At 64.7% G+C, this 23,919-nt stretch overlaps 3 protein-coding genes across 6 annotated transcripts; 1 reads left to right on the forward strand and 2 right to left on the reverse strand.

The window, feature by feature from the left end:
- On the reverse strand, positions 1-10,167 carry MRPL30 (mitochondrial ribosomal protein L30). 3 transcript variants are annotated; one of them, XM_029079741.2, is made up of 6 exons: positions 10,044-10,167; positions 7,769-7,849; positions 6,533-6,616; positions 4,691-4,813; positions 3,402-3,475; positions 1-3,322 (listed from the first exon to the last, which is right to left on the reverse strand). In XM_029079741.2, exons 2-6 carry the CDS (start codon positions 7,808-7,810, stop codon positions 3,061-3,063), a joined length of 585 nt encoding a protein of 194 aa, XP_028935574.1. In that variant the 5' UTR covers positions 7,811-7,849; positions 10,044-10,167; the 3' UTR covers positions 1-3,060. The 3 variants fall into 3 exon arrangements, with proteins under 3 accessions (XP_028935574.1, XP_028935573.1, XP_028935572.1); XM_029079740.2 differs by having other exon boundaries at positions 3,402-3,460; positions 4,667-4,813; XM_029079739.2 differs by having other exon boundaries at positions 4,667-4,813.
- A 3,380-nt stretch (positions 10,168-13,547) lies between these two features.
- On the forward strand, positions 13,548-18,832 carry MITD1 (microtubule interacting and trafficking domain containing 1). The gene is made up of 7 exons (XM_029080049.2): positions 13,548-14,010; positions 15,599-15,700; positions 16,126-16,262; positions 16,367-16,453; positions 16,542-16,657; positions 17,481-17,541; positions 18,638-18,832. The coding sequence occupies exons 1-7, from the start codon at positions 13,869-13,871 to the stop codon at positions 18,743-18,745; spliced, it is 753 nt and encodes a 250-aa protein (XP_028935882.1). The 5' UTR covers positions 13,548-13,868; the 3' UTR covers positions 18,746-18,832.
- Positions 18,829-23,513, reverse strand: LIPT1 (lipoyltransferase 1). Of its 2 annotated transcripts, XM_029080048.1 has the most exons (3): positions 23,479-23,507; positions 20,616-20,657; positions 18,829-20,163 (listed from the first exon to the last, which is right to left on the reverse strand). In XM_029080048.1, exon 3 carries the CDS (start codon positions 20,094-20,096, stop codon positions 19,017-19,019), a length of 1,080 nt encoding a protein of 359 aa, XP_028935881.1. In that variant the 5' UTR covers positions 20,097-20,163; positions 20,616-20,657; positions 23,479-23,507; the 3' UTR covers positions 18,829-19,016. The 2 variants fall into 2 exon arrangements, with proteins under 2 accessions (XP_028935881.1, XP_028935880.1); XM_029080047.1 differs by lacking the exon at positions 20,616-20,657 and having other exon boundaries at positions 23,479-23,513.
- Between the last annotated feature and the right edge of the window lie 406 nt (positions 23,514-23,919).

Here is a 23,919-nt window from a genome sequence, read left to right on the forward strand (position 1 = left end):
TATATCTGTACGTGTGTATTTATCTACATCTCTAATTCGATTCTATTTTTATATAATCACCCACACCTCGAAAGAAGGCAGAGCGCTCGGCCCACAGTCGGCGCTTCGGACGGCGGAACGAGGAGACGGACCTCGACGGCGTCGACAGAAATAAATAGAATATATCTCTAATTCTATTCTAATATCTATAATATATTAATAGACTATATCGCTGATTCGATTCCCTTTTTTTGTAACCCACCACACCTGGAAAGAAGTCCGAGCGCTCGGCGCACAGTCGGCGCTTCGGACGGCGGAACGAGGAGACGGACCTCGACGGCATCGGTAGAGATAAAGAGAATCAGAGACATATATAGATGTATAATTCTACTCTAATAGATATATATTTAAATATTATATCTCTAATTCGATTCTATTTTTATAGAATCACCCACACATCAAAACAAGTCAGAGCGCTCGGCACGCAGTCGGCGCTTCGGACAGCGGGACGAGCGGACGGATCCCGGCGGCATCGGTAGAAAGAGAATTAGACACATATATATATATAAAATTCTTCTCTAGTATATATATTAAAATATTATATCTCCAATTCGATTCCATTTTTATATAATCACCCACACATCAAAACAAGTCACAGCGCCCGGCACATGGTAAGCGCCTCGGACGGCGGAACGAGGAGACGGACCTCGACGGCGTCAAAGGAAATAGAATTAGAGATACATAATTCTATTTTAATATATATTAATAGAATATAGCTCTAATAATCACCCACGCCTCCAAAGAAGGGCGCTCGGCACACAGTAGGCGCCTCGGACAGCAGAACGAGGCGACGGACCTCGACGGCATCAATGGAAATAAACAGAATTAAGAGACAAACATATATATCCGTACGTGTGCGTCTGTATCTCTAATTCGATTCTATTTTTTTTGATATTCGTCCACACGCCGAACGAGGAGCGCTCAGCACATGGTAAGCGCTTAATAAATACCGTCGCCGTCACGATCACGACGATGATTATTATAAAACGGCCCCGGGAGCTTGGGGTCGGCGGAGCTCGGGTCTCTCCCCCGGGGAGCCGGGGGCCGGGGATTCCTCTCCTGTCCGTTCCGTGGTACTTACTGAGCGCCTAGCGGGAGCGGGGCGCCGTGCTGAGCGCTGGCCGGGCCGGCATCCGAGCCCCCGTGGGCGGGGAGGGGCGTCGGACGCTCCGGTGTCCTCCCCCGGGCGACCGGTACGGTCCTCGGCGGCGACTGAGCGCCGGCCCCGTGCGGGACGCTGAGCGGAGGGAGCTCGCCGCGCGACCTCGGCCGAGTCACCGCGCCTCGGTGGCCTCATCCGGAAAACGGGGACGGAGACCGCGCGCCCCGGGAGCTCAAGGATAAGGACCGGGATGCCTGCGCGGCGCCCGCTACGCGCCGGGCGCTGTGCTGAGCGTCGGGGCGGGCGGCCGAGGGCGCGCCGCCGGCGGACGGATCACGCTAATAAGAGAGATGATAAGAAGGGCATCTGTGAGGCGCTTACTATGCGCTTAACGACCCCGCGCTCAGGACGGCGCCCGGCACGCGGTGGGCGCGTAATGCGTCCCGTTAGTATTATTGTTATTATTAGGAAAAGACCTTTCCGTGTCCAAGCCGCCGGGTACGGTTGGCTTCACACGCGCAGTTATTACTATTATTAGGAAAAGATCTTTCCGTTCCCGAGCCGCTGGATAAAGTTGGCTTCACGCGCACGGTTGTTATCATCATCGTTAGGAAAAGGCCTTTCCTTCCGTGTCCAAGCCGCCGGGTAAGGTTGGCTTCACACGTACCGATATTATTCTTCTTCTTATTAGGAAAAGACCTTTCTGTGTCCAAGCTGCCGGGTAAGGTTGGCTTTAACACGTACGGTCACTATTCTTCTTCTTCTTATTAGGGAGAAGACCTTTCCGGGTCCCAGCCGCCGGCTAGGGTTGACTTCACGCGCAAAATTATTGTTCTTATTCTTACTGAAAGCCCCTTCCGTGTCCAAGCCAGGTAAGGTTGGCTTCGAGCGTACCAATATCATTATTATTATTATTATTAGGAAAAGACCTTTCCGTTCCCAGGCCGCCGGGCATGGATGGCTTCACGCGTACCATTATTATTCTTATTATTCTTAGGAAAAGACCTTTCCGTTCCCAAAGCCGCCGGGTAAGGTCGGCTTCACGCGTGCCGTCATCATTATTATTAGGAAAAGACCTTTCTGTTTCCGAGTCACTGGGTAAGTTTGGCTTGACGCACACCCTGATTATTATTATTATTAGGAAAAGACCTTTCCGAGTCCCAGCCACGGGCTAAGGTTGGCCTCACGCGCACAATTATTATTCTTATTATCATCGAAAGACCTTTCCGTTCCCAGGCCGCCGGGTAAGGTCGGCTTCACGCGTACCGATATTACCATTATCATTATTAGGAAAAGACCTTTCCGTTCCCGGGCCGCCGGGCAAGGTCCACGCGCACAGTTATTATTATTACTATTAGGAAAAGACCTTGCCGTGTCCAAACCGCCGGGCGAGGTGGGTTTCGCGCGCGCCGATATTATTGCTATTAGGAAAAGACCTCTCCGTCGCCAGGCCGCCGGGTAAGGTTCACGCGCGCAGTCATTATTATTACTATTAGGAAAAGACCTCTCCGTGTCCAAGTCGCCGGGCAAGGCTGGCTTCACGCGTGCCGATATTACTATTATTAGGAAAACACTCTTTTCCGTCGCCGGGCAAGGTTCACGCGCACGGTCATTCTTACTATTAGGAAAAGACCTCTCTGTGTCCAAGCCGCCGGGTACGGTCGGCTTCAGGCGTACCGATGTTATTGGTATCATTATTAGGAAAAGACCCGTCTGTTTCTGAGTTACTGGGTAAGTCTGGCTGAACGCGTACCCTGATGATTATCATTATTAGGAAAAGACCCCTCCGTGTCCCGGCCGCCGGGTGAGGTCGGCTTCACGCGTACCGATATTATCATCATTAGGAAAAGACCTTTCCGTTCCCAAGCCGCCGGACAAGGATGGCTTCAGGCGTACCGTTCTCCTCGTTCTTATTATTATCAGGAAGAGACCTCGCCGGCGCCGGGCCGCCGGACCAAGCGGGCCCGACGCCGCGCGGCGTCCTCGTCGTTGGCGTTCGGAGGGAAGGACCCTCCCGGTGGGGATCGGGGCCGATCCGCGGCGTCGCGGGGGGGATCGTCGGCCGGGGGCGCGGCGGGCGTCAGGCTCCAGCGCGTCACCAGTTCCCCCGTGTTCTTCAGGCAGGTGCGGCCCACGTCCTCCTCGGTCGGGAGCCCCTGGGGCAGGATCAGCGGCCGGATCCTGAGGACGGGAGAGAGACGGGGGGTCGGCGGCGCCCCGGGAGCCCCCCGCCCCGCCGGAGGAGGGACCGCCCACCCACCTGACCAGGTGTTTGATCGTCTTGAGCTTCGCGTTCACCGACGGGATGTTCTTGTGGACCTGCGGGTGGTGAGCCTGGGAGGGAGAGGAGGCCCGGCGAGCGACGGGCCGCGCCGTCGGGGGGCTGGGGGGCGCGCGGTCCCCGCCCCCGGGGCGCTTGGGGAGCGGAGGGGGGCCGTGGGCGGGAGATGGAGAGAAATCTCCCCGGGGAGAGGGGTCTGCGTGGAAGGAGATCGACGGGGGCGGGCGGGTGTGAAGAGAAAAAACCCGGAGGGGGAGGTGGGGATAAATGGAAAGAGATCTAGAGGGGGAGGCGGGGATGAATGGAAACGGATCGAGGGGGGGAGACGATCTAAATGGAGAGAGATCTAGAGGGGGAGACGGGTCTACATGGAAATAAATCTGGGGGGGGGGGGGGAGACGGGTCCAAATGGAAACAAATCTACGGGGGAGACGGGGATAAACGGAAAGAGATCGAGAGGGGGAGGCGGGGACGAACGGAAAGGGATCGAGACGGGGAGACGGGGATAGACGGAAAGGGATCGAGACGGGGAGACGGGGATAGACGGAAAGGGACCGAAGGGGGAGACGGGGACAGACGGAAAGGGACCGAGCGGGGGAGACGGGGATAGACGGAAAGGGATCGAGACGGGGAGACGGGGATAGACGGAAAGGGATCGAGACGGGGAGACGGGGACAGACGGAAAGGGATCGAGGGGGGAGACGGGGACAGACGGAAAGAGATCGAGCGGGGGAGACGGGGACTGACGGAAAGGGATCGAGGGGGGAGACGGGGATAGACGGACAGAGATCGAGAGGGGGAGACGGGGTTAGACGGAAAGGGACCGAGCGGGGGAGACGGGGATAGACGGAAAGGGATCGAGGGGGGAGACGGGGACAGACGGACAGAGATCGAGAGGGGGAGACGGGGATAGACGGACAGAGATCGAGAGGGGGAGCCGGGGATAGACGGAAAGAGATCTAGAGGGAGAGATGGCTCTAAATGGAAAGAAATCGGGGGGAGGACGGGGTCTACACGGAAAGAAATCTAGAGGGGGGAGAGGGGTCTTAGACGGAAAGAGATCCAGAGGAGGAGACGGGCCTAAATAGAAATGAATCCCGGTCACGCACAAAAGCGCGGAGCCGGTGGCCGCGGACAGAGGAGCGCGCCCGGCCGGCGGGGCCCGGGATCGCCGTGAGCCGAGGGCCGCGCCCCCCCCCCCCGCCCGTGGCCGCGGAAGGACCGGCGACGGGGGAGAGGCCTACTTTCTCCAGGCCGAGGAGTCTGACCGTGTTCTTCTCCCAGTACGGACGACCCTTGACGCTCTTGATCCTGGTGACCAGGTGGAGCTTGTGGGGGTTCTCGGGGTCCCCGCCGTACCGCCGGTGATCGGCCGCCGAAGGCCGGAAGACCTGCGGCCGAGAGGAGGGGGAGGGTCGCCGGGGACGCGGCCAGCGCGGAGCCCCTCTTCGGCCGACGGGCCCGAGGGGGGAGACGGACGTCGAGAGGGATAAAGGGGACGACCGGAGGCCGCGGGAGAAGGGGGTCGGGGAAGGCTTCGGGGCCGAGCGGGAGGGGGCTCGGTCACTCTTCCGGGCGCTCGGCGGGACGGAGGGAGCGCGGGGCGCTCGGAAAGTCGGATCCGGCGCCGGAGGGCCCGGGCGCCTCCCGGGAGCCGGGCGCCGTCGCGGGGCTCGCCGGCTTCGCCCCCGGTTGCCGGCCGCGGCCCGGGGGGGGGGGGGGGGTGGGGGCGCGGGTGACCCGCCCGGGGTCGCCCGGGGCCTCCCGACTCCCACCGCCGCATCTCCGGGACCGGGAGAGGTGGCGGGATCCTTCCCCTGCCCCGGCCGGGGGCACCGCCCGGCGTCCCGCGCCCGGGAGACGCTCCGGGGGACCGGACCGGCGGCCGCTTCCTCGCGGAGGCCCGAGCTCCCCCATCTCCCGCCGCTTCCGACCCCGTTCCTTCGCGCCTCCGCGTCGGCCGTCTCCCGCCGCCCGCCCTCCGCCGGCGTCCTCCCCGCCGCGCCCCCGGCCTCGAAGCAGCCCCGATTAATAATAACGTCGGTATTTAGGCGCTTACTACGGGCGGAGGGCCGTTCTAAGCGCCGGGGGAGATCCGGGGTCATCGGGTCGTCCCACGGGGGGGCTCCCGGTCTTCATCCCCGTTTTCCAGACGAGGTCGCCGAGGCCCCGGGAAGCCAAGCGACCGGCCCACGGTCCCCCGGCCCCCGGCTGCCCGTCGCTGGGCAGGGACGGCCGCTTTCCGTTGCCCGACTGGACATTCCCGGCGCCGGGCGCAGCGCCCTGCGCGGAGCGAGCGCTCCGTCAGGGCGGCCGAATGAACGAACGAAGGAAACCGCCCCTCCCTCCACCCGCTCCCCCGGACGACCCCTTCGCTCCCGCTCCTCATTCGTCCGTTGACTCAACGGTATTCATCGAGCGCTCGGGACGGACGGTTCGGCAACGGACGGAGACGGTCCCCGCCCGGCGACGGGCTCGCGGTCGAATCGACCGCTAATCCGATCCGATCCCGCCTTCGGGGCGTCGCTCCCCGGCCTCCCCTTCCCGGTCCGACCCGCCGCCGCCGGAGACCCCCCGATCCCTCGCGGGGGAGCGGAGGAGGGAGACCGGGGGGGGGGGGGGGGGGGCGTCGCGACCGGGCGAGGCAGGACCGTCCCCGTTACGGTCCCCGGGAGGCGCTTACTACGGGCCAAGCGCCGGGGGAGCCGCCCCGGCTCCTTCCGGACGCCCGAGGGACGGCGGAGGCCGTGGGTTCGGGTCCCGGCCGGGCCGCCCGGCGGCCGGGTCGCTTCGCTTCTCCGGGCCTCGGTGACCTCGCCTGGAAAACGGGGACGGAGGCCGGGAGCCTCGACCCGCTATCTGCCCCGGCGCCTGGATCGGTGCTCCGCGCGGCGCCGGCGCTTCCCAGATACCGACATCATCATCATCACCATCGCGGGGCTCCACCCGCGCCCTTCTCCGTCGCGTCGGCCGGCGACGGGGTCCGGCCCGCCGACCTCGCGCCCGCCCCGGCGCTCGGTACGTTGTCGTCGTCGTTACAATTATCGTTAATCCAGGCTCCCGACGTTTCGGAGATCGAGATCCTCCCCGACACGGAATCCTCTGCTCACCTCATCCGGAATCCTGGATTTGGTGAATTTCTGCCGAATCCAACCCGCCCACGTCGGGGATTCCGGGCTGCTCCTCCGGAGGACCTGGAAGAGAGTTTTGGGGATAATGCCGATATCCGCTCAGCGCTCGCTACGCGCGGGGCGCCGCTCTAAACGCTGGGGGAGACCCGGGGTCATCGGGTCGCCCCACGTGAGGCTCCCGGCCTTCGTCCCCGTTTCCCAGACGGGGTCACCGAGGCCCGGAGGAGCGAAGCGACTCGCCCACGGTCACCCGGCTGACGAGGGGCGGGGCCGGCATTCGAACCCGTGACCTCGGACTCCCAAGCCCGGGCTCTCCCCTCTGAGCGACGCCGCTTCGGGTGACTCTTCCGACCCTCCCGACGGTCCGAGACGCGGCATCCTCGTCTCCCGGCGTCGGGTCCCGCCCGGCGGCGATCTCTATTTCCATCGTCCGTCCCGTCGTCTCTGTCGGGCGCTCGCCGTGCGCGGAGCGCTCCGCGTCGCCGTCTCCCTCCCCCGCTCCGGACCGCGGGCTCGGGGAACGCGTCCGTTCCTCCCGCTCCTCCCCGGCCACCGCGCGCTTCCCCTGCGCTGTCCGCGAGGCTGCGCCGGGCAGACCCTAACTCCGAGGAGCGGACGGTTGAGACGATAACAACGATGTCGGTATCTGGTAAGCGCTCACCACGTGCGGAGCACCGTTCTAGGCGCTGGGGGAGATCCAGGGTCACCGGTTTACAGACGAGGGAACTGAGGCACAGAGAAGTGGCTCGCCCACAGTCACCCGGCTTGACGGGTGGCGGGGCCGGCATTCGAACCCGTGACCTCGGACTCCCAAGCCCGGGCTCTCGCCGCGGGGCCCCGCTGCTTCTCGAAGAGATGGCCGCCCCGCTCCCGCTCTCCCCGACGGAGGAAAGCCTCGGCGTCGGTAATAATGATAACGATGACGATAACGTGACGGATGGGCCGAATAATGACTTCAATAGGATAAGAAGGCGCACGAATAACGCCGCCGGTCTCTGTTAGGGGCCTGTCGTAATAATAACGTTGGTATCCGTTAAGCGCTTACCGCGTGCAGAGCACCGTTCTAAGCGCCGGGGGAGATACAGGGTCAACGGGCTGTCCCACGTGAGCGAGCCCGGGGCCCCGAGTTCTAATCCCGCCCACGCCGGAAAACGGGGAGCCGCCGCGGCGGCGGCGCTCGTCCGGCCCGTTCCCGGCCGGGAAGGGACGACTCACCCGTGGGGCGGCCGGGAATCCTCCGACGGCCGCGCGGATCATTCCCGCCGTGGGGCTCCCCCGCCGGACGCGCGGCGGCCGCTGCGGGGACAGGGAGGGCGGGAGGTCGGCGCCGGGATCGGGGGCCGGCGTCCGTCGCCCCTTCGCCGTCCGGCCCGGGATCCCCTCCCTCCTCGCGTCCGTCCCACTCCCTTCCCCCCTTCGGAGCGCTCGCCGCCTCCGGGAAGCCTTCCCGGATCGGGCCCGCCCTCCGCTCCTCCTCCCCGTTCGCCCCGACTCCCCCTCTCCGCCCCTCGGCACCCGGATGTACACGTGCCCATCTACGATTCCATGTATTTATATCGCCGCCCGTTGACTCGCTTAGACGTCCGTCCGTCCGTCATTCGATCTCTTTATATCGCTGCCCGTTGACCTGTTTCGACGTGTCCCTATCTATAATTCCACGTATTTACATCGCCGCCCGTTGACTCGCTTAGACGTCCATCCGTCCGTAATTCGATCTCTTTATATCGATGCCCGTTGACTTCTTTCGACGTGTCCCTATCTATAATTCCATTTATTTACATCGATGCCCGCCGACTCGCTTAGACGCCCATCCACCCGTAATTCTAGTTCTTCCTATCGACGCCCGTTGACCCGTTTCGACGTGTCCGTATCTATGATTCCATTTATTTATATCGCCGCCCGTTGACTCGCTCAGACGTCCATCCGTCCGTAATTCTAGTTCTTCCTATCGATGCCCGTTGACTCCTTTCGACGTGTCCCTATCTGTGATTCCATTTCTTTATATCGCCGCCCGCCGACTCGCTCAGACGCTCATCCACCCGTAATTCTAGTTCTTCGTATCGATGCCCGTTGACTCGTTTCGATGTGTCCAGATCTACGATTCCATTTCTTTATATCGCCGCCCGTTGACTTGCTTTAGACGTCCGTCCATCCGTAATTCTATCTCTTTATATCGACGCCCGTTGACTTGATGGGCCTGTATCTATAATTCCATCTATTTATATCGCTGCCCGTTGACTGGCTCGGTCGCCCATCCATCCGTAATTCGATTTCTTTATATCGACGCCTGTTGAGCTGTTCTGATGTGGCTAGATCTACAATTCTATTAATTTATATCGCTGCCCACTGACCTGTTTTAGATGTGTCCATATCTACAATTCTATTATTTCTATGGATGCCCGTCGACTTGTTTTGACGTGCAGATATCTGTAATTCCATTGACTTTTACTGATGCCTGCTGACTCGTTCTGATGTATATCTATCTGTGATCCTATTTATTCATCTCGACGCCCGTTGCCTTGTTTTGCCGCGTCCCTGTCTAACACCCCACTTATCGCCGTCGCTGCCCGTTGCCTTGTTTTCCCGCGTCCCAATCTACGATCCTATTTATCGACGTCGCTGCCCGTTGCCTTGTTTTCCCGCGTCCCTATCTATAACTCTTCTTATCGACGTCCCTTTCTATAATCCCACTTATCGACGTCGCTGCCCCTTGACTCGTTTTAACCCGTCCATATCTCTAACTCCACTTTGTTACGTTGATGCCTGCTTACCTGTTCTGATGTATATCTACCTATAACCCCGTTTATTCGACGCCCGCTGACCTGTTCCGATGCGTCCCAATCACGTCGCTGCCCGTTGCCTTGTTTCGATCCGTCCCTATCTACAATTCTACTTATTTACGTCAGTGCCCTTCGCCTTGCTTTGATGCCTCCGTCTCTATAATTCTATTAATTTATATCGATGCCCCCTCCCTCGTTTTGACACGTCCATATCCTTAATTCCATCGATTTATAGCGACGCCTGCCGACTCGTTCCGATGTATAGTCTATAGTCCTCTTTATTCATAGCGATGCCCGCCGACCCGTTCTGTTCATTAATCTAGAATCCTATTTACGTCGCTGCCCGTGGCCTTGCTTCGTAAATCTACTTATCGACGTCGCTGCCCGTGGCCTTGTTTCGCCGCGTCCCCATCTATAATCCTACTCATCGCCGTCCCTGCCCGTGGCCTTGTTTCGCCGCGTCCCCATCTACAATCCTACTCATCGCCGTGGCTGCCCGTCGCCTTTTTTTGCCGCGTCCTTATCTATAATTCCATTTCTCGCCGTCGCTGCCCGTTGCCTTGTTCCGCGGCGTCCCCATCTATCATTCTACTTATTTACGTCGCCCCGTTCTGCCGCGTCCCTCTCCGGGACCCTCTTCATCCACGCCGACGGCCGCTTGGCGGTTCTTTCGCGTCCCTTCCCGCCAACCGCCCAATTCCGTTCCTTACCTCGGCTCCCCTTTCGGCGTTTCGCCTCTCTCGTCGCCCGTCGGGACTCGGAAGGTCGCGGGTTCGAATGCCACCCCCCGCCGGGTGACCCCGGGCCGGTCACTTCCCTCCTCCGGACCACGGGGATCTCATCTGTCAAAAGAGGGGACGGAGACGGTGGCCGCCCGACCCCACCGGCGCTTAGTACGGGGCCCGGCGCCCGGCAGGCGCCTGACGGACGCCGCGTTCCTCCCTCCTCGTTACTTCCGAGCGCTCGGCGGAGGGCTCCGCGCACCGAGAGCACTCGAAAAATACCCGCGGACGAACGAACCAACGAACGAAAAGTCCCCCCGCCCGCTGGCGGAAAGAGCCCGGGCTGGGGAGTCGGAGGTCGTGAGTTCGAATTCCGGCCCGGCCCCTCGTCCGCTGTGTGACCTTGGGCCGGTCACTTCCCTCCTCTGGGCCTCAGTTTCCTCCTCTGGGAAATGGGGATGGAGACCGGGAGCCCCACGGGGGACGACCTGATGGCCTCGTATCCCCTCCCAGCGTTTAGAACAGTGCTTGGCACCCAGTAGGCGCTTGACAAACGCCATCGCCTTCACTGTTATTGTCGAAGGCCCGTCTTAAGCGCTTACCAGGTGCCGGGCACCGTGCTAAGCGCTGGGGCGGACCCGGGCCGATCGGGGCTCTGTGGCAAGAGCCCGGGCGGGGGAGTCGGAGGTCGTGGCTTCGAATCCCGGCTCCGGCCCTCGTCGGCGGGGTGACCTTGGGCCGGTCACTTCCCTTCTCTGGGCCTCAGTTTCCTCCTCTGGGAAATGGGGGTGGAGACCGCCTGCGAGTAATCATCGGGCTATTTGTTAAGCGCTCACTGTGTGCCGGGCACCGTTCTAAGCGCTGGGGGAGATCCAGGGTGAGCAGGCGGGCCCCCGGGGGCGCTCAGTCTTTCATCCCCATTTTTGCACCTGAGGTGTCGGGGGCCCAGAGAGGCGGCGTGACTTGCCCAAGGTCACCCAGCGGGCAAGGGGCGGAGGCGGGATTCGAACCCACCACCTCCGACTCCCCCGCCCGGGCTCTCGCCCGCGCTGCCCCTCTGATGACCTCGTTCCCCTCACCCCCGCCCCCCCGAGCGCTCAGCACAGCGCCGGGCACCTAGTGAGCGCCTCCCAGGCGCCATCGTGCTTATTCTTGTGCCCATTTTCCAGGGGAGGTCACTGAGGCCCAGGGCAGGCAGGCTCCTCCCGGCAGCGGGATGAGAAGCAGCGGGGCTCGGGGGTCCTGGGTTCGAATCCCGGCTCTGCCCCCTCGTCGGCCTGTGGGCGAGTCACTTCCCTGGGCCTCGGCGACCTCGTCTGCAAAACGGGGGTGAGAGTGGGAGCCTCACGTGGGACCACCCGAGGACCCCCGCATCTCCCCCAGCGCTTAGAACGGGGCTGGGCACGTAGTGAGCGCTTCACGGGCACCGACGTTATTGATAATGTCCATTATGTTAATCATTAATAATGATTATTATTAGAAGCCGGGCCCTGCCGCCCGGGCGACCTGGGGCCAGTCATTTCCCTGCCTTTGGCCTCACCTGGAAAATGGGGGGGGGGAGGGGGAACCCGATCGTCCGGTTTCCACCCCAGCGCTTAGCACAGCGCCCGGCACCTGGGGAGCGCGGCGGCGGCGGCGGCGGCGGCAGCCCCGTGGAGGAGGAAGAGTGCGCCTGCGCAGAATGGAGCATGGGGGAGGGAGGGGTGCGCTTGCGCAGAGCGGAGCGCGGGGGAGAGGGAGGAGTGCGCCTGCGCGGAGCGGAGCGCGGGCGAGAGGGAGGAGTGCGCCTGCGCGGAGTGGAGCGCGGGGGAGAGGGAGGAGTGCGCCTGCGCGGAGCAGAGGGAGGAGTGCGCCTGCGCGGAGCGGAGCGCGGGGGAGAGGGAGGAGTGCGCCTGCGCGGAGCGGAGCATGGAGGGGTGGGAGGAGTGCGCTTGTGCAGACTGGAACGCGGGGGAGAGGGAGGAGTGCGCCTGCGCGGAGCGCGGGGGAGAGGGAGGAGTGCGCCTGCGCGGAGCGGAGCGCGGGGGAGAGGGAGGAGTGCGCCTGCGCGGAGCTTGGAGGGGAGGGAGGAGTGCGCTTGTGCAGACTGGAGCGCGGGGGAGAGGGAGGAGTGCGCCTGCGCGGAGCGGAGCGCGGGGGAGAGGGAGGAGTGCGCCTGCGCGGAGCGGAGCGCGGGGGAGAGGGAGGAGTGCGCCTGCGCGGAGCGGAGCGCGGGGGAGAGGGAGGAGTGCGCCTGCGCGGAGTGGAGCACCGGGGGAGAGGGAGGAGTGCGCCTGCGCCGAATGAAGCACGGGGGAGGAGGGAGGAGTGCGTTTGCGCAGAATGGGGGGGCGGGGGAGGATGGTGCCTGCGCACTGTGGAGCTCTGGGGGGCTGGGGAGGAGGAGCGCGCCTGCGCAGGGCAGAGCTGGGGTTGGGGGAGGGAGTTCGGGGGAGGGGCGCGTCTGCGCAGTGTTGAGCTGGTGGCGGGCGGGGAGAGAGAGAGGAGTGCGCCTGCGCGGCGGTCCGCCGTCGCCCTCTGGCCAGGAAAACCTTTCTCGCTCACGTTCTTGATGATGTTTTCTTTCTCTTTCGTTTTCTGTGGCTTTTCTGTCTGTCCGTCTCCCCCGTTTAGACCGTGTGCCCGTCGTTGGGCGGGGATGGTCTTGATCTGTTGCCGAATTGTCCAGTCCAAGCGCTTAGTGCGGTGCTGTGCACATAATAATGCTGGTATTTGTTAAGCGCTTACTCTGTGCAGAGCACTGTTCTAAGCGCTGGGGGAGACCCAGGGTCATCAGGTGGTCCCACGTGGGGCTCCCAGGCTTCATCCCCATTTTACAGATGAGATCACTGAGGCCCAGAGAAGGGAAGTGACTCGCCCACGGTCACCCAGCTGCCAAGTGGCAGAGCGGGGATTCGAACTCCTGACCTCCGACTCCCAAGCCCAGGCTCTTTCCCCCGAGCCACGCTGCTTCTCACACAGTAGGCGCTCAATAAATCGGGGCTCGGGGGAAAGAACCCGGGCTTGGGGGTGGGTCGGAGGTGGCGGGTTCTAATCCCGCCCCCGCCCCTCGGCTGGGTGACCTCGGGCGAGTCACTTGGCTTCTCTGGGCCTCAGTGCCCTCATCTGTAAAATGGGGATTCATTCATTCCACCGTATTTACTGAGCGCTTACTAGGTGCACAGCACTGTACTAAGCGCTTCGAGTACACAATTCGGCAACAGAGACAGTCCCTGCCCAACGACGGCTTGCTGTGGGACAGCCTGACCACCTTGCATCTCCCCCAGCGCTTAGAACAGTGCTTCGCACCTAGTAAGCGCTTAACAAAGGCCAACGTTATTATTAATAATCAATACGAGTGAAAGAGGGAAGGGGGGGGGGGCCACGAGGGAGGAGTGCGCCTGCGCAGTGTGGAGCGCGGAGGAGACGAGTGCGCCTGCACGTCGCGGGGAGGAGGTGCGCCTGCGCAGTTTGAAGCTGGGAGGGGGGGAGGAGGAGGACGCCTGCGCATTGTGGAACTCAGAGGGCCGGGAGGAGCAGTGCGCCTGCGCAGTGGGGAGCTTCGAGGCGGGGGAAGGCGCCTGCGCACTGGGAAGCTCAAAGGACGGGGGAGAAGTGCGCCTGCGCGGTGTGGACCTCGGAGGGCGGGGGAGGAGCGCGCTTGCGCAGTATGGCGCTTGGTGGACGGGAGAAGTGCGCCTGCGCAGTGTGGAGCTCGGAGGGCGGGGGAGAGCGCGCCTGCGCAGTGGGGAGCTCGGCGCGGACGGCCCTCCGGTTCCGCGGTCGGCCGAGACCACTACCGCCCCCCGCGCCCGGGCTCCCTTTGCGGCGGCCATGGCGGAGGCGGAGAGCGGGATCGGGGAGGCGGCGGCGGCGATGCTGAGGCGGGCGGTGGAGCTGGACGGCGAGTCGCGCTTCCGGGAGGCTCTGCTCTGCTACCAGGAGGGCATCGGCCTCCTCCTGCGCCTGCTCAAAGGTGAGGGGGAGCGCGGGCGGCGGGGGAGGAGGGGTGCGCCTGCGCAGTGTGCATCTGCGAGGGCGGGGAGGAGGAATGCGCCTGCGCAGTGTGCAGCTGGGAGGGCGGGGAGGAGTGCGCCTGCGCAATGTGTAGTTCGGGGGGGGTGGGGGAGGAGCGCGCCTGCGCAATGTGGAGCTGGGGGGGGGGAAGAGCAGGAGTGCGCTTGCGCAGTCTGGAGCCCGTCAGAGGTCCTGGGTTCGAATCCCGCATCCGCCACTGGGCAGCTGGGGGACCGTGGGCCAGTGGCTTCCCTTTTTCTGGGCCTCATCTGTCAAATGGGGATGAAGAATAACATGTTGGTTAAGCGCTGACTCTGTGCAGAGCACTGTACTAAGCGCTGGGGCAGATACAGAGTCATCAGGTTGTCCCACGTGGGGCTCCCAGTCTTCACCCCCATTTTCCAGATGAGGGAACTGAGGCCCAGAGAAGTGAAGCGACTTGCCCACGGTCACCCAGCCGACAAGTGGTCTTGTCGGGATCCGAACCCATGACCTCAGACTCCCCAGCCCGGCCTCTTGCCACCGAGCCGTGCTGCTTCACCTACGTTGGTATTCGTTAAGCGCTCACTACGTGCAGAGCACCGTTCTGAGCGCCGGGGAAGATCCAGGGTCATCGGGCCGTCCCCCGTTAGGCTCCCAGTCTTCACCCCCATTTTCCAGATGAGGGAACTGAGGCCCAGAGAAGTGAAGTGACTGGCCCACGGTCACCCGGCCGACGAGGGGCCGAGGCGGCATTCGAACCCATGACCTCGGACTGCCCAGCCCGGGCTCTTGCCACTGAGCTGAGGGCGGCCCGGAAGACGGAGGCGGAGGGATGGAACCTGACGGGGGACGGGGGAGGATCCACGGCACGGGGGCCGAGGGGGGGCCGAGGGACGGGGGCCGACGGGAGGCCGAGGGACGGGAGAGGACGGTCGAGGGGACGGGAGCCGGGGGGGGGAGACGAGAGCGGACCAGAGGACGGAAGTCGAGGGCAGGACAAGGGAGGGAAACCGAGGGCAGGCCAGGGACGGAGGCCGAGAGGACGCCGGGGAGGATCCCCGGGACGGAAGCCCAGGGCGGCCGAAGGACGGAAACCGAGGGGAAGAGCGAGCCGTGCGGCCTCGGACCGGTCGCTCGGCCTCTCCGCGGCCCGGTCCCCCCCGTCCGCCCAATGGCGATCCGACCCCGCTTCGAACCCGCCGCCTCCCCACCCCTCGGGGCGCTCGTCCGGTCTGCGTGCGGCCCCCGTCCGCCTTGGCGCACGCTAAACGCCCGGCGGGGACGCGGTGGATGATAACTAATGAAAACGTCGGACTTGGTTAAGCGCTGACTGTGCGCGGGGGCACCGTCCGGAGCGCTGGGGGAGAGCCGGCCCGTGGGAGGCTCCCGGTCTTCACCCCCATTTTGCAGACGAGGGAACCGAGGCACAGAGACGCGACCGGCCCCCGGTCGCAAGGGATTCGGACCCTTGACCTCGGACTCCCCAGCCGGTCCGGGGGGGGGGGGGGGGTCCTCCCCGCGTGACCCGGTCTCCCCTCGGCGCCGCCCCCCCCTCGGACGCGCAGGCACGCCGGACGAGGCCAGGAGGGACCATTACCGGCGGAAGGTCTCCGACTACATGGAGAGAGCGGAGGGGATCAAGAAGCTCCTGGCCCAAGAGAGGGAAGGTAGGCACGCCGGGGCGGGGGCCGGGTTCCCGTCTCCGCTCCTCGAACGCGGCGCCTGCCGCTCGGCTTCCGGCGGCCGTCACCTCGGCCAGACTGACTCTCTTCCCCTCTTCAGATCCCCACTTTAAAGCTCACCTCCTCCGAGAGGCCTTCCCCGACCGCGCCCCCCGCTCCTCCCCGGCGCCGTGCTCGCCCGCTTCCATCTTCCTCACCCTCTCTGTTCCGGCGACGAGACGTACGGTCGCCTCGACTCTCGCGTTTTTAGGAGACGGTCACCCCCCGCCCCCCCGGTCCCCCGCGATCCTATCTCGCGCCACCGTTCTCCGTCCGATCGGAGCGGGGACCGTCCCGGTCCGTCCGTCCCAAGCGCTCGGCCCCGGTCGCCCCGCGCGCGGCAAGCGCCCGACGGACACGTGCCGCCTCAGGCGGGAGGTACCACCGGCGGATCAGGATCGAGGACGACGCCACGGGCTTCGGCTACGAGTCGCTGTTCCGCCGCTACCTCGGCGAGGCGGTGACGGAGGTGTGGGTCGAGGACCCCTACGTCCGCCACGTCCACCAGGCAAGTGGCTCCCGGGCGGCTCGGGGGGGCGGGGGGGGGGACGGCCCCGCCGCCCCGGGGGGTCGCCGCCAGCCTTTTCGCCGCCGCCCCCCCCCCCCCCCCAGCTCTACAACTTCCTGCGCTTCTGCGAGATGCTCGTCAAGAGGGCGGCGCGGGTGAAGCGCATCCACCTCCTCACGGCCAGGGACGAGGTGAGGCCGCCGCGCGCCGGCCGGGTCCGGGCGGACGGACGGGGGGATCGGGCGCGGCCCCGCCACCGGCCCTTTCTGCCGCCCGCAGGACGGCGGGCGCGACCGGCAGGCCGGGGGCCTGGAGGAGATCAGGCGGTCGCTGGGGAAGCGCGGGGTGGTGCTGGAGATCGAGTACTCGCCCTCCATTCACGACCGAGAAATCAGGTGGGGGACGCGAGCTCGGGGGAGACAGCCCGGGCTCGGGAGGCCGGGGTGGCGGGTTCCGATCCCGCCTCCGCCGCGCGTCCCGTCTCCCCCGTCGGAGGGCAGGGACCGTGTCCGCCTGTTGCCCATCTGCCCGTTCCGAGCGCTCGGTACGGGGCTCTGCACGTCGTAAGCGCTATTTAGTGAATGAATGAAATGATTTGTCCGTTCCACGCGCTCAGTACGGGGCTCTGCACGTGGTAAGCGCTACTGAGTGAATGAACCGAAGGATCTGTCCGTTCCAAGCGCTCAGGACGGGGCTCCGCACGTAGCAGGCGCTCGATAAATACGACTGAATGAACGAACCGAAGGATCTGTCCGTTCCAAGCGCCCAGGACGGGGCTCCGCACGTACTAAGCGCTCGATAAATACTATTGAATGAATGTCTCTGTGCCTCAGTGACCTCGTCAGTAAAAATGGGCATTAAAAAACGTGAGCCCCACGAGGGACAATCCCACGACCCCGTATCTCCCCCGGCGCCTAGCCCAGTGCCCTGCACATAGTAAGCGCCTAACGAACACCGACGTCGTCATTATTATCCGTCCGGTCGGCGTCACCGAGCGCCGAGCACTGTCCGAAGCGCGCGGGACCTACCGTGGAGCCCCAGGGAGACGATCCCTGCCCGCCACGGGCTCTCGGTCTCGAGGAGGGGAGACGGGCACCGACGGTGTTAAAATAACGAGGATCCTCCGGCTCGGAACGAGTCGGCGAAGGGACCCGCCGGGCGCCGCCCGCGTCGAGACCGTAAACGGGCCGCTCGAACCCCGTCTTCTCCTTCGCGCAGATTCAACAGCGGCTGGATGATAAAGATCGGAAGGGGCCTCGATTATTTCAAGAAGCCACAGGTAGGCGGGCCGGGGGCCCTCTCCGTGCGTCCTCCGCTCCCTCCGTCTCCCTAAAATCCGGTCCCGTCCCGTCATCTCGCTCTGGCGCCGCCGGGCCCGCGCCTCGGTCTCCTCTCCGGTCCTTCCATCCCTTCCCCCGTCCCCGATTCCGGCCCCCCGCCCCCGGGAGTCGTTCCCTTTTCGGTCCCCGGCGCTTAGCGGAGCGCTGAGCCGCGCGCCCGGGAAGGACGGCGCCGGAAGGGGGAGACGGACCGTGAGAGAAAACCGGCCCCCGGCGACCCCCGTCCTCCCCCGGGGTCTGCCAGGACGTGGCTGGGGAGGCCGAGGTCACGGGTTCGAATCCCGCCCTGCCCCTCGGCAGCTGGGTGACCGTGGGCCAGTCACTTCACCTCTCTGGGCCTCAGTCCCCTCATCTGCCAAACGGGGATGAAGACCGGGAGCCTCACGTGGGACAAGGCGAAGCCCCGGATCTCCCCCAGCGCTTAGAACGGTGCTCTGCACCGAGTAAGCGCTTAACAAATACCAACGCTGTGATTATCATCTCCCCCCCCGGCGCTTAGAACAGTGCTCTGCACACGGTAGGCGCTTTAACAGATCCCGACGTTATGCTTAGAGAAGCAGCGCAGCTCAGTGGAAGGAGGCCGGGCTCGGGAGTCCGGGGTCCAGGGTTCTAATCCCGCCTCTGCTGCGTGACCTCGGGCGAGTCACTTCACCTGTCTGGGCCTCGGCTGGAAAAACGGGGATTAAAAACCGCGAGCCCCACGTGGGACAGCCCCGCCGCCCTGCGTCTCCCCCAGCGCTTAGCGCGGTGCTCGATGATAACGACGACCATCCGGTCGCGGCTCCCGAGCACCCGCCGCGGGCGGAACGCCGCGCCGACCGCGCACCGGACTCCCCGTCGGACCGCGAGCCCGCCGCTGGGCGGGGACGGTCTCTACCTGGCGCCGAACCGTCCGCTCCGAGCGCCCCGCGCACGGCCGGCCCTCGATAGATACCCTCGAAGGAACGGAAGATTCCCGCGGCGCGTACGGCCGGCGCTAAAAACAAGTCGTCGGGACGTTCCCCGCCCCCCGGGGCGGGCGATTTTTCTTCGCAGGGCCGTTTCTCCCTCGGATTCTGCGACTTCGACCTGCGGCCGTGCCACGAAACGACAGTGGACATCTTTCACACCGAGCACACGAAGGAGACGGAGCGGCGACTCTGACCGACGCCCGGACGCCTCCCCCCTCCCCCCCCCCCCCAATCGGCGCTTCCCGCGGGAACCCGGAAAAGAGAACGTGGCCCCCGCCGATGGATCCGTGCTTTTATTTGTCGTCCGGCGGCGCCCGAAAAACGGAGCGCGAAAGCGGTTCCTCCACGTCGCTCGCCCCGCGCCGGAGGACGGGGTCGCCCTCTCCCGCCGGCTCCGGGGCGGACGCGGTCTCTCCCCCCGGAGGAGCCGCGTTGGGCCCCCGCCCTCCGCTCGCGGCGCCGGGTCACATGAGGGCGTCCAGGGAGCGGCAGAGCAGGCTCCACCTCCTCCCCACCTCCCCGTCGTGGCGGGCGAGGCCGGGGGCCGCGACGCGCGCCGCCTCGCCGGGGCGGAAGCGGCGGCCGGCCAGGCCGGCGGCCAGCTCGTCGCACAGCTCGGCGGGCAGCCAGGCCGGCGGCGGGCGCAGGCGGCAGGCCTCGACGCGCCCGGCCCGCACGGCCACGTCCACCCCGACCCGCGGGGCCCCCGGGCCCCCGGGCGGGACCGGGACGTCGGCGCGCAGGCGGAAGGGGGGGCTGCGGCCGTAGACCCAGTCCCAGGCGCCCAGCTCGCGGGCGCCGCGCCCGATCCCGGGGAAGGCCGCCTCGTCGGCCGGGTCCACCGGCACCACGTCCCCCGGGGCCCGGCGGGCGGCGGCGAAGGCGGCCGCCACGGCCCCCGCCACCCGCTCCCACGTCAGGGCCGGGTCGGCCTCCCGCAGGTTCCCCACGGGGGCGGGGACGCTGCGCGTGGCGCGGCAGGCCAGGCCCTCCGTGCGGCCCGCCAGGACGGCGGCCAGCAGCGCCCGGTCGGCGGCGCACAGCAGGGTGCAGTGGTGATAGGCGGCCGTGCGGCCCAGCCGGGCCGCCGCCCCGGACACCTTGCGGCCGTCGGCGAGCAGGAGGTCGCCCCGCTCCGTCGCCGTCACGGCCAGGCGGGGCTGCAGGGCCCGCAGGGCCCCCGCCACCAGCCCCAGGTGGGCCCGGCGGTCGTGCTCCCGTCGGGTGGTGAAGAAGGTCAGGTTGACGTTGCCCAGGTCGTGGAAGACGGCCCCGCCGCCGCTCTTCCTCCGCGCCAGCCGCACGCCCCGCTCCCTCAGCAGCCGCAGGTCGCACTCCCGCCAGGCGTTCTGGTGCCGGCCCACGACCACGCTGGGCGAGTTCCTCCACAGGAGCAGCACCGGGCGGCCCTCCAGGTCGGCGTGCTCGTGGACCCAGTCCTCCAGGGCCAGGTTGCGGTAGACGTCGTCCGACACCGACCGGAGGACCAGGCCGCCCGGGGCGGGGGCCCGGAGGAGGCCCCGCAGGGACGCCGGGCCCGCCATGCGGCTCGCCGCCGACCTCTCCCCCGCCGTCCTGGGCCGCTCGCGACGCTCCCCGACCGGCGCCGGGCTGCAAGGCGACAACGGGCACACGCGCGGCCGCCGAGTGAGCGGGATCGTAGGCCCGGACGCCGCCCCGACCGAACGGATACGCGCGTGGGGACCCGGGCCGGACGTCCGCGGCGGCGGGAGCCAGGGGATCGGGGGTCTGGGCGCGGCCTTAACGGATACTGCGTACTCAGACCCCCAAAACCAAGCGGGCGGGCGGGCGGACGGCGACGAGATAAACAGGATCGCGGGTCTAGACGCGTCGTTAATAGAACGGATTCGTACGGAAAGACCCAAAACTAAGCGAGTGGACGGGCCGCGGCAGTGTCGGGTAGGATCGTAGGTCTAGACGCGTCCTTAACGGCACGGATGCGTCCGTACAGACCCAAAACTGAACGGGTGGACGGACGCCGGCGGCGTCGAGATAAACGGGATCGTAGGTCTAGACGCGTCCTTAAGGGAACGGATACGTACGTAAAGACCCAAAACTGAACGGGTGGACGGACGTCGACGGCGCTGGAATAAACGGGATTATAGGTCTAGACGCGGCATCAATAAACAGAACAACGAACACGTACGTGTAGACCCAAAACTGAACCGGTGGACGGACGTCGACGGCGTCGCTATAAATAGGATCGTAGGTCTAGACGCGTCATTAATGAACAGAATAACGGACACGTACGTATAGACCCATAACTAAACGGGCGGACGGACGTCGACGGCGTCGAGAGAAATGGGATCATAGGTCTAGACGCGTCGTTAACAGAACGGACACGTACACACGGACCCAAAACTAAACGAGCGGACGGACGTCGACGGCGTCGAAATAAATAAATGGGATTAAAGGTGAACACGTGTCATTAATAGAACGAGTACGTACACACAGACCCAAAACTAAACGAGCGGACGGACGTCGACGGCGTCGAAATAAAGGGGATTATAGGTCTCGACGCCCTACTGAGAGCTCCCCTTCTCTATCCGGGAGGAGCTTACAGTCTAGAGGGGGAAAGAGGTATTCAAATCAATATAATAGTAATTATGGATTATTATTAATGATAACAATGCTATTTGCTAAGCGCTTACTACGGGCCCAGCAGCGTTCTAAGCGGCGGGGGAGACGGGAGCTCATGGGGTTGTCCCGCGGGGGGCTGCCGGCCTTCACCCCCATTTTCCAGATGAGGGAACCGGGGCCCGGAAAGGCGGCTCGCCCCAGGTCGCCCGGCAGACGGGCGGCGGAGCCGGGATTCGAACCCGCGACCTCCGACTCCCAAGCCCGGCCTCTTAAGTGCCGGGGGGGGGGGCCTGAGGAAGGAAAGAGCGGATAAGGCTCAGAATATGGTAGTCGGGAGGCGCTTACGACGTGCCCGGCCCCGTCCTAAGCGCCGGACGGGGAACGGAGGCCGGGCTTGGGAGGCAGAGGTCGTGGGTTCGAATCCCGGCTCGGCCACCCGGGCCGCCGGGTGACCCCGGGCAGGTCGCTTCACCTCTCTGGGCCTCGGTTCCCTCACCTGCGCAGCAGCGAGCCCCACGGGGGACGACCCCGTTGCCCCGTGGCTGCCCGGGCGCTCAGAACGGTGCTCGGCACGTAGCGAGCGCCTGAGAAAAACCCTCATCCTCATCCCTTGTGGGCTGTGTCACCCCGGGCGAGTGGCTTCATAATAAAGATCAATAAATGATCTTGAGTGCGCGCTTATCAGGGGCCAGGCCGGGATTCGAACCCAGGACCTCGGACTCCCCAGCCCGGGCTCTTTCTATTCACTACACAGTCATTCGTTCAATCGTCTTTATCGAGCGCTTATCGCCGTGCCCGGCCGGGATTCGAACCCAAGACCTCGGACTGCCCGGACTGCGCTCTTTCTGTTTAACTGCAAAGTCAGTCAGTCATCTTTACCGAGCGCTTATCGCGCGCTCGGCCGGGATTAGAACCCGGGACCTCGGCCTCCCCAGCCCGGGCTCTTTCTGTTTACTACACAGTCACTCATTCGATCATCTTTACTGAGCGCCTAGCGTGTGCCCGGCCGGGATTAGAACCCGGGACCTCGGCCTCCCCAGCCCGGGGCCCTTGCTGTTTAACTACATAGTCATTCAACCGTCTTTATTGAGCGTTTATCGCGTGTCCGGGCGGGATTAGAACCCAAGACCGCGGACTCCTCAGCCCGGGCTCTTTCTGTTTACTACACAGTCATTCTTACTGAGCGCTTAGCGGGTGCCCGGCCGGGATTCGAACCCGGGACCTCGGACTCCCCAGCCCGGGCCCTTTCCGTTGACTACACAGTCATTCCTTCCTCTTTACTGAGCGCTTATCGCCGGCTCGGCCGGGATTAGAACTCAGGACCTCAGCCTCCCCAGCCCGGGCTCTTTCTATTTACTACGCAGTCATCCGTTCAGTCGTCTTTACGGAGCGCTTATCGTGTGCACACGGTGAGCGCCCAATAAATAGGACCGATCGTCCCCAAGGCTCAGCAGCAGCAGCAGCAGCAGCGCTGTGCACACAGCGGGCGCCCAGTACATAGGCCTGATCCTCCCAAGGGCTCAGCAGCAGCAGCAGCAGCAGCGTCGTGCACAGTGAGCGCTCAGTATCGGCTCGGTGGAAAGAAGGGCCCGGGCTTGGGAGTCGGAGGTCACGAGTTCGAATCCCGGCTCCGCCACTCGTCAGCTGTGCGACCGTGGGCGAGTCACTTCACTGCTCTGGGCCTCGGTTCCCTCGTCCGGAAAATGGGGATGAAGGCCGGGAGCCTCACGTGGGACCACCCGATGACCCTGGGTCTCCCCCGGCGCTTAGAACGGCGCTCGGCACGTAGTAAGCGCTTCACAAATACCAACATCATTATTATTATTATTAAATAGGCCTGATCCTCCCCGGGGCTGAGCAGCAGCAGCAGCGTTGTGCACACAGTGGGCGCCCAGTACAGAGGACCGATCCAAGGGGGCACCCAATAAAACTGACTGATTCACCCAGGGGCTCAGCAACAGTGTTGTGCACACGGTGGGCGCCCAATACATAGGACCGATCCTCCCAGGGGCTCAGCAGCAGCATCTCTGTGCACACGGTGAGCGCCCAATACATAGGACCGATCCTCCCAGGGGCTCAGCAGCAGCGGCAGCGTTTTGCACACAGTGAGCGCCCAGTACATAGGCCCGATCCTCCCACGGGTGCAAAAGCAGCGTGGTGCACACAGTGGGCGCCCAGTACATAGGGCCCGAGGCCCGGAGAGGAGAAGGGACTGGGTCAAGGTCACCCCGCAGGGGGAGGGGATTCGAACCCGCGACCTGGCGGCGCCCCGGCCGCTCTAACGCCCCCCGTCCTCGCACGACGCTACCGCTCGGGGCCGCTCACCTGCCGCCTCCTCTGCGGGACGTTCTGCCGGCGCGGGGGGGGGGGGGGCGGGGCGGGGAATGGGAGGGCGCATGCGCGCGGGGCGGGAAAAGGACCAGAGGTGCGCATGCGCCTGGGCGGGCGATGGAGGCGGCGCATGCGCGTTGGGCGGGAAAGGAAATGGTGCGCGTGCGCGTTGGGCGGGGAGGGAACTAGAGGGGCGCATGCGCCTGGGGCGGGGAGGGAAATGGAAGAGCGCATGCGCGCTGGGCGGGGAGGACAGTGGAAGGGCGCTTGCCGTCGGGCGGGGAAGGAACTGGAAGGGCGCATGCGCGCTGGGCGGGAAAGGACCAGAGATGCGCATGCGCGTTGGGCGGGGCGGGAACTAGAGGGGCGCATGCGCGTTGGGCGGGGCGGGAAATGGGAGAGCGCATGCGCGCTGGGCGGGAAAGGAAATAGGGG

The sequence above is a fragment of the Ornithorhynchus anatinus genome, chromosome 15 (assembly GCF_004115215.2).
Source record: "Ornithorhynchus anatinus isolate Pmale09 chromosome 15, mOrnAna1.pri.v4, whole genome shotgun sequence".
NCBI classification, from domain to species: Eukaryota; Metazoa; Chordata; class Mammalia; order Monotremata; family Ornithorhynchidae; genus Ornithorhynchus; species Ornithorhynchus anatinus.

Coding starts and splice junctions, on each gene's coding strand:
- MITD1 (XM_029080049.2), top strand. CDS start 13,869: ATGGCGGAGGCGGAGAGCGGGATCGGGGAGGCGGCGGCGGCGATGCTG. Junction 16,658..17,480: donor ATTCACGACCGAGAAATCAG/GTGGGGGACGCG, acceptor TCCTTCGCGCAG/ATTCAACAGCGGCTGGATGA. Junction 17,542..18,637: donor ATTATTTCAAGAAGCCACAG/GTAGGCGGGCCG, acceptor TTTTCTTCGCAG/GGCCGTTTCTCCCTCGGATT.
- LIPT1 (XM_029080047.1), bottom strand. CDS start 20,096: ATGGCGGGCCCGGCGTCCCTGCGGGGCCTCCTCCGGGCCCCCGCCCCG.
- MRPL30 (XM_029079739.2), bottom strand. CDS start 7,810: ATGATCCGCGCGGCCGTCGGAGGATTCCCGGCCGCCCCACGG. Junction 6,617..7,768: donor GATTCCCGGCCGCCCCACGG/GTGAGTCGTCCC, acceptor ACTCTCTTCCAG/GTCCTCCGGAGGAGCAGCCC. Junction 3,323..3,401: donor ACGATCAAACACCTGGTCAG/GTGGGTGGGCGG, acceptor TCCCGTCCTCAG/GATCCGGCCGCTGATCCTGC.